The sequence below is a fragment of the Pseudopipra pipra genome, chromosome 3 (genome assembly GCF_036250125.1).
Source record: "Pseudopipra pipra isolate bDixPip1 chromosome 3, bDixPip1.hap1, whole genome shotgun sequence".
Classification (NCBI taxonomy): Eukaryota; Metazoa; Chordata; class Aves; order Passeriformes; family Pipridae; genus Pseudopipra; species Pseudopipra pipra.
In genome coordinates, this window is record NC_087551.1 from 7,647,059 (window position 1) to 7,662,190 (window position 15,132).

A 15,132-nucleotide genomic window follows, 5' to 3' on the forward strand; every position below is an offset into this window, starting at 1 on the left:
CAGTCAGGCAGTTCAGCTGCTGCTACAGGCAGAGGCACATGGGTGGCTGGGCAGCCAGGGGATTTATTCCCATGCTTACTGTACTCACTGCTTGGCTGTGTTCAGACTCACAGCTTGGGGACCAAGCCAGGAGAGGGGGACACTGGGACAGAGCTGTGTTTGAGCCTGAGGAGCGGTGAAAAAACCTGAATCAAGCCCTGTTCCCAAAAACAGAGGCAGCCCCACAACACTCAAAGTGATTTTTAGGAACCACTTTGGGAACTACCTGTGATTTTGAACACCCTCTCCTCCTGAACCACATTCAGTACCTTGGCATTTTCCACGTTGTACAGTGTGGAGGTACCAGTAGGGATCAGTGATAGCTTGGCCTTTCTGTACAGCCCTCTGATTTTTTGTTGTGAGCATGCAGAAGGCACAGCTTGGGCTCCCCATCTCAGAGCACTGAGATTACAAATAACTGATCCAAATAACCAATAATTATTTCCACTCCTGTGGCCTTTGTATATTCTCTCACTCAGATAAGAGTTAGCAGGGCTAAATATATTCACTGTCTTGGAGGCCCCATATTCTTCAGAGGTAAAAATGTAATCTACTAGTTAAGGATCCAAAGCGAAGTAGAGGAACACTTTCCCTTCTGCAAACACTCAAATGCTTAGAGGCTGATAATGTCATGTGAATAAAAAGGGGATGTCATTTGCTTCACAAAAGTGTCCCTGTGAGCCCTGCATATTTAACTGCTGCCCAGTGCAAGCAGCTAAAATGATCAAGATACTCAGATGGTCCCAGCTCTTGAGACTGCAGCTCTGCAGCTGAAGTTAGGATGGATGGGTCCTGTCCTTTGCTGTCTGCAGAAGCATTTCAGAGCAGATAAAAAAGGACCTCAATGAAAATATGTGCCACCTCTGACACTTTCAAGAAACACATTGATAGAAGGGCACACACAATAGCATTGGCAGTAGGTTTTAGAAACAAAAGTAGTTTTCAAAGACAAAACAGAGTGAAATTTTCATGACTTGCACAAGTACCTTACTTAAATGCAGAAGGCAAAACTGTTTTTCAGTTGAATCCCCTTCTCCCGTCTTATTTTTTCATGAATGTTCATGCAAAATGTTTTCATTTATGTAACATTTATGGAAAACTTTCTCCACTTACTAACATATGACTTGCTCGTCTTGCTAATATGTGGTTTACTTTTGAAGTAACTTGTTCAAAAGTAAAAATATTCTTCATTGTCTTCTATCCCCTTGTTTCAACCATGAGAGTAATAGGGAAGAAGTCAACACTGTAGAGAAAGGGTGTGATTTGTGCTCATGACATGGATCACTTCATAGAAACCACAATGGGTTTATCAATGATACATGAACAGCAAATAGTGCTAAGTTGGAAAAGTCTGCTATTTGCCATTAATAATTCAACCAAATGTATTTCCACTCACTCATATGTGGTTATTTTTTTTCTCTAGTTAGCAGCATGATATTGAAACCCTGAGCTGCTGGAACAGACCTGCTTGCAGTGTCCATCATAAGGGCCACAGTGATAGGGAGGCCAGGCGGGGGAGAGGACCTTTTTGTAAAACCTTTTCACAAGGGAAGTCCTAATACAATTTTTCTATCTGTGAGAGAAAGAGCTCACCTGCCAGCGTCACTGATTTTTTGCACCCCAGCATCAGTCAAGCCAATTTTTAACAAAGCCATTTATTCTGCTCTGTGGCTTATAACTACCCCACAGGTGACTAGATAATGAATGCCTAGCACAGTGTGTTTTTTTCACACTTCCTTGAACAAGGGCATGAGGAAAAACCTGCTTGATTGCTGAAAGAAATTTGTGCAGCAGCTGAATAACAAATGTATGTCACTGTTCTCACTGCCCCCTTTGAAAAAGCAACATACATGAGATCTTCAGTCTTTTGTGATCATTCACTGTATACATTCAAGACTGGTCATTTGCTTTCATGGAAGTGCCTTTAAAAATATATTCTTCCAAGTACAGCAGGAAATATTGTTGCTTCTCACCCCTTTACTAATGTTACTCTCACCTTTGCTAGAGGTGCTTAAAGGGAAAGAGAGAGAAAAAAGATGATTAAAACTTAATTCTGCTGCCTCCCAGGGTGGTCCATCTGATAGTCAGCATAGCCTTTACAATACAGCACTGTTAATTGCTTGAATCCTTAACTTGCTATAGGAGCAATGCCAATTTTAATGCACAGAATAGAATGCATGAGCAGTAGGATGGATTCATATGATTCAACATCTTAAACTTAAAAAAAAATGCCTGGGCAGCAGCACAGGTTTCAACAGTTTTTCCTGCTGTGCTATTTTTTTAAAACTAGGTTGTGTTGTCCATGTTTATCTTGTCTGCAGTTTAATTTCTGTGATGAATTAGGAGAAAGGAAAATGCAGTTTGCCTTCCTGCAGACTGTCTGAGAGTCCCTGCCTGTTAAAGGGTCTCTGTTAAGGGCTGCAAAGCACTTCAGAGACACCAGGTGTTTTTGAAATGCTATATGTCAGCCCAAACCTAGACCTCTGTGTCAGAGCAGAGACATTTCCCATTTGAGCATGAAAGAAGTAGCACCATGAGCTGACAGCTGGAGCACCTTGACAGCTCCTCCGGGAATTAGGCACTGGGGTAGAGGCATGCATGTGCTCTCAGGTCTGACAGCTTTGGGCCTGGTCAGCCTGGCACAGCTCTGCTGTTGAGAAGTGCAGTGACCATTTTGGCTCTCTTCTGCTATTCCAGCTTGGGTATTGCACCCACCTCTTCCTTAGCATTTCTTTTGTGGGGCAGGGATATGCTCCTTGCACATGTTCAAATAGCAAAAAGTCAATCAGCCTTTGTTCTGCAGGGGTTCAAAGTAATGAGTGTCATGCTGTCAAGCCACAAAAATAAAGGAATTAATATTGATCTTATGTTTACACTGTCCTGTCAGGGGCCTGTTTCCTAACGACTAATATTTGGTAATGAGGGCAGAACCTCTCTGACAGAGTTAAAAAGAAATGGTCTGAATAACTTTACAACAAAATGCAGTGTTAGTAGGCAGAGGGGAAGTTGGATACCTCCTGCTTCAGGAAGGAATGAGCTCATCCAGGTATCCAAGTACAGCACTCAACAGTTTGCCATGGAATGGTTTTTCCTCTGCAGCACTGAGAGCTGACTGAGGAAAAACAAGCTCTTGATGGTCCAGCTCAATTCAGCACATGCATTAGCTGGGGATTCATGTGGGTCTCTCTGTCTTCCCTTTCACAGCCATGGGACAAGGGTGTGCAGGAGAGGGTGTCTGCTGCTGCCAACACAACATCTGCGGCGTGGGAGTCGCCTACAACTCCAAGGTTGCAGGTATGGTAGCAATTTGAGGGATAGATGGTCACTGTGCCTCAGGCAGAACTTCTCCTGCAGAGCCAAGGAGCATTGCCCAGGACAGGACTACAGGTTGGCACCGGCCATGTATTTATTACTTTTCACGGAAGCTGAGGAGAGGAATTTCTCCATGGCTTTGCCTTTTCAATCAAAGGCCTCTTTAATAGCCTCTTTAATAACTTTGCAAAGGAACAGCTCTGCTCCTTCATATGCCAGTTCCTGTTCATGCGCTGATTTTCAGTGCTTCTTCCCTGCGTAGCTGCAGAATCATTTCTGGCAAATCTCATTTTGCAGAAGTTAAAGTATAAATTCCTGCTGCACTCAGAAACTATTTGAAAAGGCAAATCTCATGCTGTCTTACTCTTTAGGCTCTCACAGGGCAGGGGCCTGCAGAGCTGTAAATCTCTTTGGTCGTTGGTTTCCTCTGTTTTAACAGTGATGCAAAATGGTAGGAGCAGATGCAGAGGATGAAATGGGTAGTACCCAGCATTCACACTTCATGTGTTTGGGTGTTTTTGCTTCTAACAGGCTCTTTTCTGTGCAGATAGACTGAACACAGTGCTTGGAGTGAGTTAGGCTCTTGGACACCATGTGTTGGTTTAGTTTAAACTGAAGAAATCCAGTTTTCCTACGGTTCCATGTTGAGAAACGAGCCACAGCAAGCAGAAATAGATGCTTATGAATTTCACTTAAATTCCCCCGATCCACACCAGGACACCAGTGTGGATGCAGCTGTTGCTTCCTGAGGATGGTTCACAACATGTGTGCATGGACAGCTCTGCTCTGCTTGGCCAGTCCCTGTTTCACTGCAGTGTCAGAAGAATCTGAGAAGGCTACATTTTGTCTGAATCAAAAGCTGAATCTCCACTGTAGAAGGGCACCAAGCAATGTTTGCTGAGCTGTTACCCAAGAAGTATCACTGAGAGTTAGTAACTCCACATCCCCATGTACCACACGGTGGTGCTGCAGGTGCACACTGTTCTCAGGCAGGGAAGGTTGGCTGGCACGTTCCAAAATCCTGTGGGGATTTTGCTACGAAGTGGGGAAGTAGAGAAGATTATTTGTAGGCTGTTGTCACCAGAAAAAGTCTTCACTTCTTTATTTTTAAGCATCCATCTTGAAGTTGTAGAGTTAGATGAATAACACAGACAAGGTCCAGCCCAAATCCCATGCACCAATTCACGTTCCTCTAACAGTAGCTATTGCCAGAATGCAAATTTTGTGGAATGTCCATCCCTGAAGGGGATGTTACCACTACTGAAGAAAGGAGGGACATGCATGAGACAGGGCTGGCCAGTTACTAACTCTCAGTGATACTTCTTGGGTAACAGCTCAGCAAACATTGGCTTGGTGCCCTTCTACAGTGGAGATTCAGCTTTTGATTCAGACAAAATGTAGCCTTCTCCAGATTCTTCTGACACTGCAGTGAAACAGGGACTGGCCAAGCAGAGCAGAGCTGTCCATGCACACATGTTGTGAACCATCCTCAGGAAGCAACAGCTGCATCCACACTGGTGTCCTGGTGTGGGATGCAGCTGTTGCTTCCTGAGGATGGTTCACAACATGTGTGCATGGACAGCTCTGCTCTGCTTGGCCAGTCCCTGTTTCACTGCAGTGTCAGAAGAATCTGGAGAAGGCTACATTTTGTCTGAATCAAAAGCTGAATCTCCACTGTAGAAGGGCACCAAGCAATGTTTGCTGAGCTGTTACCCAAGAAGTATCACTTGGAGAGTTAGTAACTGCCAGCCCTGTCTCATGCATATCTCCTTTCTTCAGTAGTGGTAACATCCCCTTCAGGGATGGACATTCCACAAAATTTGCATTCTGGCAATAGCTACTGTTAGAGGAACGTGAATTGGTGCATGGATTTTGGCTGGACCTTGTCTGTGTTATTCATCTAACTCTACAACTTCAAGATGGATGCTTAAAAATAAAGAAGTGAAGACTTTTTCTGGGTGACCAACAGCCTACAAATAATCTTCTCTACTTCCCCACTTCGTAGGGCAAAATCCTGTTGGGGATTTTGCTACGAAGTGGGGAAGTAGAGAAGATTATTTTGGTAGGCTGTTGGTCACCAGAAAAAGTCTTCACTTCTTTATTTTTAAGCATCCATCTTGAAGTTGTAGAGTTAGATGAATAACACAGACAAGGTCCAGCCAAAATCCCATGCACCAATTCACGTTCCTCTAACAGTAGCTATTGCCAGAATGCAAATTTTTGTGGGAATGTCCATCCCTGAAGGGGATGTTACCACTACTGAAGAAAGGAGATATGCATGAGACAGGGCTGGCCAGTTACTAACTCTCAGTGATACTTCTTGGTAACAGCTCAGCAAACATTGCTTGGTGCCCTTCTACAGTGGAGATTCAGCTTTTTGATTCAGACAAAATGTAGCCTTCTCCAGATTCTTCTGACACTGCAGTGAAACAGGGACTGGCCAAGCAGAGCAGAGCTGTCCATGCACACATGTTGTGAACCATCCTCAGGAAGCAACAGCTGCATCCACACCAGGACACCAGTGTGGATGCAGCTGTTGCTTCCTGAGGATGGTTCACAACATGTGTGCATGGACAGCTCTGCTCTGCTTGGCCAGTCCCTGTTTCACTGCAGTGTCAGAAGAATCTGGAGAAGGCTACATTTTGTCTGAATCAAAAGCTGAATCTCCACTGTAGAAGGGCACCAAGCAATGTTTGCTGAGCTGTTACCCAAGAAGTATCACTGAGAGTTAGTAACTGGCCAGCCCTGTCTCATGCATGTCTCCTTTCTTCAGTAGTGGTAACATCCCCTTCAGGGATGGACATTCCACAAAATTTGCATTCTGGCAATAGCTACTGTTAGAGGAACGTGAATTGGTGCATGGGATTTTGGCTGGACCTTGTCTGTGTTATTCATCTAACTCTACAACTTCAAGATGGATGCTTAAAAATAAAGAAGTGAAGACTTTTTCTGGTGACCAACAGCCTACAAATAATCTTCTCTACTTCCCCACTTCGTAGCAAAATCCCCACAGGATTTTGGAAGTGCCAGCCAACCTTCCCTGCCTGAGAACAGTGTGCACCTGCAGCACCACCGTGTGGTACATGGGGATGTGGAAGTCCATGCAAGTTGAGAGTCTGCTGCTGTCATGGTTCAGGGTCCATGTTTGCAAGTGGAACTGGAAGTTGGTAGCCAAGGATCTGGAGTGTCACTTGCTTTATTTCTTGTACCTCTTTTTTGCTCTGAAGACGGCTTGGCTTTTCCTGTTGTTTCCTTATCTCCCCAGGGTCAATAATTAATTCTGTGGTTTCAGTGCAGATCTGCATTTTACAAGTACATGAAGGGATTTCTCAATCATTGAATTTGACTTCGTCATTTCTAGCTTGAAATAGTAGATCAGGAATATGCAGCTTTGGTCTGGTTTCTATTTGAATATTATACCACTTTTTTCCAGCCTCATATTTGGCATATGGGGTTCATACTGAATGTAGTAAAACCACTGGTTTCTGAATCAGGGTCCTCACAACCATTCGCTCTGTTTGGCTCTGTGCTACTGATTTCTGTCCCATCTGTGTCCTAAACCATTGGGAAAAACTGAACTTCCACTCAGGGCTACAAATGAAAGTTGGGATGAATCCCTGGTTACTCAGGTCTCACCCAGAGGCCACCGGCCGGTTGGCTCTCAGTGAATCTGTCCTGTGTGTGGGGCATGATGGATGTAAGGGCTTGCACTGCTGTCTGTCACACTCTGGCTTGCTTATAGCCAACACTTTGAGGTTTTATGAAGTTGACATGTCCTAAGATTGTATCATTTAAACTCTTAACTCCTACTGCAGTGTGGGTTAAAGGAAGCAGGTTTTAATTTGCTTTTTTTCCTCCAAATACTGGCCGTATTTTGCTATTCCATCTGCATGTTGACACAATGATATTTTTCCAGGAAATTGCGGTGCAGTGTGTTTCTCTCCTCTGATTAAATTCTGGAGAGCCACCAAAATAAATAGAAAAATTACTTGAAAAACTAATGACCTGTCAACACAAAACTGAGTATTAATTCGATGAGGGTGGCCTTAGTCTTTTTCCCTAGTTGTTACAAAATACTACTTTACATACCATTAATATTATTTAAATGCTACAAATTTCTGAGACTGCTGAATACGAGTATTTTTTAAGTGTTCTCCAATAGTAGATGGAAAATACTGTGTAATGAGAAAGCTAACAGTAAAGTACTTTCTCTTTCTGGGCCACGCTGCCTTGCTGTGGCTGGGTGTTTAATGCTGACATCCTGCTGGGTAAGCACACCCTGGTGAAATGGGAATGGCGAGTGTGGAATTACTGAGTGATTGAAATTGCCAGTGAATTAAAATACTTGTATAACCAGGGACCTTCTGCAGGTGCTGAGATTTTATCCTGTGCTGGGTAATGCATAATTCATGTTTATGTTGATTAAATCTACAGGTATTCGAATGCTTGACCAGCCATTTATGACAGACATTATTGAGGCTTCCTCCATCAGTCATATGCCTCAAGTCATAGATATATATAGTGCCAGCTGGGGGCCAACTGATAATGGGAAGACTGTGGATGGACCTAGAGAGCTAACACTGCAAGCCATGGCAGATGGTGTGAACAAGGTAACAGTCTTATTAATAATCTGGGTACTGGGGCAGAATGGTGTGTACGGGCTCACATTGAAACCAGTGACTTGGGAACACAGTGCAGTTGTGTAAATTATTCCAACCTTCAGCATATTCCATTGTTAATTGGAATATGCTGCAATTGCAATATGCTGCTCTCTGCAATATTTTGGTAATATTTTGGCATTGCTTTTATTGTATAGTCTCAGTATACTGTGTTTATCTCTAGTCTGCTTACATATGCTTTTCATATGCCAACACAGTCAACAAGGAAGAACTTGATCCTGTAAATATTCCCCATGTTGAAACATGCCAGCTGTGCTGATGCCACATTGTCTGTTTTGGTGTGTTACTAATTTAATTATTGTTTTGGATTTAGAATGTCTTTCAGGTCACTCATATAAGGTCATTATTATATCTTGATTCAACAGCAGCTGTTTAGATGTTCACGGAGTAGTATCATTTCCCAGTAGCAGGAGCCTCCTTGTTTATTCCCACCTTTCCACCTTCTTCTAGGAGCAGTCTGTGGTCTTTGTAAAAGACATTCAATATTGTCCTGTAATCTCTTTAGCCTGTACACTATTAGAAGGTTGGGGAACATGGGTGCCAGAACTCAAAAAAAAAAGCAAATCAGCCCAAAACAAACCAACCAACCTTGCATGGCTTTGTCTGTATCTCTTCAGTGTCATGCAGCCAGATCAACCACAGCTGCTCCTGGTAATGTAGGGAATGAGCCTCCTCCCCTTGGTTGATTATAGATGGCTTTCCATATTGACAAGATCTGAAATTCCCCAGAACATCTGGGGTGGTTTTGTGTGGGAGCTCCACAATTACTCAATTTTCCATCCAAATTATTTCGTCCTCTTACTCGTGCCAGTTTCTCCTACTCTTCATCACCACCTTGTTATGAGCAGCACATTCAGTTTACCCTGTTTTGTGACATGATAATTAAATCTACTGCTGTGGTAAGTAGTGAAGCTTCTTAAGCTTTCTCAAATCCTGAACCCCAAATGTTTTGCCTATAACAGATTGATTATAGTTATCCTCATGCTCCTGCCATAAAATTGGCAATATACTGCAATAACACAGGAAGACTTATCACAAATTCCTCCTGAGTCTGCTCAGTTTTATAGTATAAACTCTACAAACCTCTGATGAGTTCAGAGTCCCTCTGAAGTCATCTTACACAAGCTGTGTTTCTTCTTGTAACTTTCTTTCGTTTATCTAGTGTTTCTATAAAGATGCCCTTATATACTTTGGTCTTGAGGAGGATCTTTCTTAGGTATGTGGCAGTTTTAGCAACACCTTTATGTCTTAGTTACTTGGTCTAATGTTGGTTGGAGCAGACATAAATTCTGAAAATAGAAAAAATTCCCATATAATTTGTGTGTTGATCTCCTCCCATGCAGAACTTGTCTAAAAGTAGCAGAAAAGGCACAAATAATCCTGACAGAGGAATGCAAACTGAACTGAATAGAGTTATTTTACCCTCCAAGAGAAGCAGATTTTAAATTGTAGTCATGGGGTTTTTTATAGTTTGGTGTGTAAAAGATCTTTCAATTAACTTGCTGTCGTGTTACCTTGTGCTTTAGTTCCTCTTGGAATGTTACGTATTGGAGAAGGGATTTTTCTTTTCTGTTTTATTGCCTGGTTGTAGTCCCATACCTGGAGTGCTGGGCATATTACTTTTTTAATTGCCTTGCCCTCAGGAGTGTCTGTGATTCCCTTCAAGAAATAATTTGCAATATTAATATCAGAAGGGGCCCTAAGGTCACTTGGGTTGAAGGCTTGGGAAGGAGAGGGAACAGTGACAGTGAGCTGTGCTCTGGCACAACTTGCTCTCATACCTTATCAGAGACATAAAATCAACAGGAGAGCCTGCATTAAGAAAGCAGTTCTGTCAGCCATTGCAGAATTAGGAGGAATGGTTCTGGATTCTACCCAAGAAAAATGCTGTTTTCCAGGGAAAATTACACTTCATCTTGTAGTGGCAGTAACCCAGCTAACTCCTGGCAATACCTGCACAAAAGAAGAGATGACCCCACCCCAAATAACTCACTTTGCATTGTGATCATAGCTCTATCTACCCTTATTTTGTTCATTACATTTCCTGTCATAGAGCGATTTTTTTGGGAATGGTTTGTTCTGATCTCCTTTTGTGGAGTGCCAGATTTTCTAGAGACACCTCAAGCTGTCAGTGGATGCTGGGTAATCTCCGCGGTGCTTTGAAAAACACACTATAGACTTCCCTGCATGCAAATGAAGACTAACAAGTCTTTGATATAATATCCTTTTACCTAGTTTGGGTCTATAATATATGCATCAAATTCTCTATTGACTGTACAAATGTAAATCTAATTTATGATCGTTTTTCAAAGTAACCCTCCTGTTTATTAAAAAGGATCTTTTATAAACAGAGACAAATAAATGTAGGAATTCTTCTTATCAGCCTAGAGCTGATTCTCACCAGAGTGATGGTTCACGAATTAATGATGAAGCTGAAATATTGGCAGGGAGGAAGCAACATGCTGAGAATAAAAATATGTTCTTAAACTAAAAGCAATGCTTCCGAATGTCCTAGAAGGGCAATGTAAGATCTCTTTCATGGAGCAAGATTAATATCCTTGCTGCTAATGCAAAACTAAAAATCAGTAAGTAGGAATGATACAAAATTCTCACAGGGAAGATGCAGTTAACTGAGCTGACAAACACAGATAACATTTACCTTGTTGCCACCACGCTTGGGTGAAACTCACTGAAAAGGGTTTAATCCTTCCCCCAAACTCCATTGCACTGTCATGTCCTTTAGGTGTCCTCCTTCTAGAGCTGCTGAGATGTGGGGGTAACTGGTCAACTGATAACAACAAGATGATGAAAACTGCAGAAACTGTGAAACTTCTTGTTAATAAGTCTGTTTTTGTGGCTTGAAGCCAGGCAGCCATAACTATGTGTACTAAGGCTGAGATATCTTTTATATCTGATTTATCTTCTTCTAGTTGAAGATGTCCCTGCTTATTGCAAGGCGGGTTAGACTAGTTGACCTTTAAGGTCTCTACCAACCCCAACTATTATCTGATTCTATTTTCTTGCCTTTCCACTTCCATTACCCGTTCTTGGCATGTGTTAAGCTCATCCTTGCCTTCTGTCTTAATCATGCCTTCCCTTCGGTGCCCTGTTTGCGTGGAAGGTAAATAGCATGAATAGAGGCAGCACTAAAATAGAATAATTAAGGAGAGCAAAATCTGTCCATCACACTGTCAACTCCTTTATGGGCTCTTAATAACTGTATTTCTAAGGCTGAACACAAAAGGGATGGTGTTTGCATGAACTTGGTGTCAGCATAACACATGTAATCAGAAGGTCTTGGGAAAGGGACTCAAGCTGCTTTTTGTTAATAAGACACAATCGAGTTTTTGAGTGCAGTCTTCCTTCACTGTGCTGTCTCATGGTTTTAGTTCAGGGACAAGAGTCAGCAGCTTGACTGGATCCCTGAGTAGTGGTAGTTGCACTACAAAGACAAATGAGCTCACAGCTGAATTGAGGTGCTTGAGAATAGGGATTAAAAGAGCTTCTTACACACAAACGTCCGCAAGAGTTTGACAATTACTGGCACTGGTCTGATACAGATGAACACCCTTACCTAATGCTCATTTCAGCTACTAGAAAAGATGTATTTGAGATGTAATCGGAAAGGACCTAATACCTAATACAACATGTTTAAAGTTGTAGCTTTTAAATACTAGGTCGAAACTTGTGAGTACCCAGTACCTACCTAATGAGGGGGCCTTGCACTCATTGTATGTATAGTTTGACTGGAGAAAGCAATACTGTGTAGTTTACATATCCCTTGTCTGAGCTGTGCTTACCCGCTTTGGGGCAGGACAGCTTCGAGAGGGAGGTAGGGATGGTAGATGGAAATCCTGTGATAGCACATCTCTCTTAAATAGAGACTTTTTGATTGTTGGTACTTTGCATCCAGAATTGTATCAGCAGTCATCTTAAACAGGAAAAGGCTACTTAGGTCAAGAAGTAATTCCACTCATGTTTTATGGTACATCCTGTCTTTAATGCAGTGTGTCCAGTAAACATTTCTTACTTGCCATTTTGCGAGTCCAGCTCTTTCCATCTTCAGTTATTGGAATTTAGGGCAATAAAAAGAAGTAATGAGCTAAGCTGGTTTCTATCTATTGAATTTTTATGATGTAGGCTTTTATATTACTAGGTTGTGAGGGATTGCTCACGGACAGAATTAATTCCTTGAGACTTCACTGGCTTAGCCAGAATATATAAGACATGATCCATTCGTGCTTGTGCTGGTGAAAACATTATTGCTTCCATAATATGATCCTACCTGAGAAAATGCTGCCCAAGTACAAATTGCCAGGAGAACAGTATTTAAAATTTATAGTCTCATCATGGCTTTGTAATTGGGCTGACCAATGAAAGAAGAAAGGACATTGTTAAAAGTAAAGGGAAATATTTCTTATTTGCCTCTCTCCAAGGGCACAGACATTTTGTACTTTATTGTACTTTAAAATATGCTGAAGATGGCACGTTAATGAAGTACATGCAGTTAGATATCTCTAACATCGTTTTATTTGCTCAACAGCCAAATGAGGACATGGAAATTAGTTTATGATCTGGCAACCATCTGATTACTCCATTTCTGAGTGAGCCCAACAAGCTTCTTTATAACTTGGGAGCCCTTTACCATTATACTGCCATTGTGTCTGAAATATGCATTATAATTCCATGCCTTGTCTTATTTATGTAAGATAAAATCAAACCTTATTAAAACCCCAGATGAGTATGTTGTGTCTTCTTTGAATTCTGAACACAGTTCATCTGACAAGGATGTTTTCAGGCTTTTGTAAAACAGCATGACCAGCTTTTCCATCCTGGTGACAGGATATGTGACTTATGACTGAATACATGACACAGGTTTGGAGATCAATCTGCAGCAGTTTGCTCTCCTGCTACAGCTCAAGGAATGGATATGTGCCTCTTAGGACAGGTTGGGGGCAAATCTCAACCCCCACTGACATCTGCTGTGATACTGGCCTCCTCAGGGATGCCTTGGTCAGCTGAGGACCTTGGCTGTTGTGGGTTTGGGCTTTGTATGGGCCTGTGACAGGGTTAAATATTGCCCTTCACAAAAACTCGAATGACTGTCACATAAACAGCAGAATGCTGCTGCATCAATAGGTTGGGCCAATGTGGCAATATTTGTAAGCTCCAAATATAAATATTTTCTTCATTGACATGTTTTCTACTGTTTTCTAAGGTGGCAAGACAATAATGTAGCCTCTACAAAAATGTAGATTTTGCTGTCTCACTCTGACTCCAGGAGTGGTTTTTTTACCCAATCTCTGTGCCACAACTCAGCAGACATGCTTTAGTCTCCCAGCAAGGCTGATTCTATAATTTGGGAACCTTTGTACAGTGCTGGCAGAGGCACAGGTGAAGCTGTGAGGACAGAGTTCATCACACCACTTGGGAGCACTTGGGTGGGGGAACCAGCTTTGTCACTGGTAGAAAGTAAATTGGGTGTTTAGTCTACTTCTCAGTGACCGTTTAGCTCAGAAATACTAAGAGGATGAGGTGGATTTTTTTCAAATATTATTGATACCAGAATTAGGCCTGTGGAATTGTTGGACTAGAGTAAATACATTATTACTTGTGGTATGCAGCCCAGCATCCAACAAAAAAGAATGGCTAATTAAAAGGCTTTGCCTCAGCATTTTCAAAGTTCCCTCCCCACTTCCCTGCGAGTCTGAAACCCAGTTGAAACCTAATGCTTCTCCTCTTCACCAAAAGTGTAATTTTCCATTCATTTCTCTTGGCCAAGAGAAGTCCATCCAATTTCAACAACAATTTAGATGTAGAAAATGGCTCAAGCATTTTTTTTAGCCAAGGGAGGTATTGACAATTACACAATTAATTATGGGTTGGTGGATGTGAGTTCAGTACTCTTCTGTGATGAAGTCTAAAATAAGTTACATAAAGCCTTTTGTTAGGGTTTACAAATTATAGGCTTAGGCTTTTTGAGAATCTCATTTGCAGCAGTCTTTTGGACTTGGGTGATTATTACTTGACCCAAATAGTTTCAGAAATCCGTTAGGAGGAACTGCAGCCAGTTATTGAAGGCAGCAAAATGTGAAAGGGACAAAAACAGGAGAAGCATGACTGAAACATGGTTCTAAGTGACAGTTATCCTCTGCATAGCAGCCAAGCATTGAGCTGAGTTCTTGTTCCTGCCAAAACAACCTCTCCTCCTCCACTGAATGCCAGAAGGTTAGACAGGACAGCCCAGAAGGGACACAGCCTTCAGCAGTGGTGAATTTGAGGAGGATAACCCAGCTGCTATTTCTTCTGAGCTGAACTCTATGACTTGTGGCTGTGCTAGGCAGACCAGGCATCCTGGGCTTTTCTGGGGACACAGTTCAGCAGCTCTGGGTTTCAGAAGGGACTGGATATGGGAGAAGTGCTAAGGCATTCAGCTCAGCTGTCCCCCTGGACCTGTGTGGTGGCAAACTTTGGCTATCCAAATATGTTTCCTGCTTAAAACTCTGGTAGACAGAGGTGAAGTTGAGATTGCTTGGCTGGTCTCGGGCAGATTTTGCTTTAGGTTTTGATAGCGCCCAAGAAATCAGTATAGGAAAGGAGCAAAGGGATCCAGGAAGTCACAGGCTACAAAATTGCTCTGGGCAAATCAGCCTACCAGCTGGAGGAGCCAGGAGAGCGAGGGCTCGTGTCAGGGATGCAGGAACATGCAGGCAGGCTCCAGAAAAAACTGGGAGTGTAAAAAATGAGCGGCAGTTCAGGGATACCAAGGACTCGCTGAGTCCAGCTGGCTCCAGTAGTCAGGCTGATGGTGCACAGGAGGTGTGGGGAGACCAAGGCAGAGCAAGATCTCTGTGTCATCTCCTGGAAGTCTTGGGACCCCCATACAATGCTCCCCATCAGGTCATGACAGCGGGAAAATGGTCCCACAGCTCTTCCAGTCTGTCTTTGTCTTGGTGTGTCCCAGCCTGGGGACACGATGGCGATTTGTGTTGCCTGCCTGGGCTGCAAACTACACTTTCTGCAATAATGAGCAATCTATACTGAAGGATACAGTTTTTAATTGCAAAACATGTAAGGATTTTCAAATAATTCAGTCATGAAG

The 15,132-nt window shown here is 42.5% G+C and overlaps 1 protein-coding gene across 1 annotated transcript in view; it reads left to right on the forward strand.

Annotated features, from left to right (window-relative positions):
- The window catches only part of PCSK2 (proprotein convertase subtilisin/kexin type 2), a 102,632-nt gene that overhangs the window by 72,182 nt on the left and 15,318 nt on the right, over positions 1–15,132 (forward strand). Inside the window, 3 exon segments of the mRNA XM_064647592.1 lie at positions 3,244–3,256; positions 3,258–3,333; positions 7,786–7,961. Coding sequence (XP_064503662.1) covers positions 3,244–3,256; positions 3,258–3,333; positions 7,786–7,961 — 265 coding nt within the window.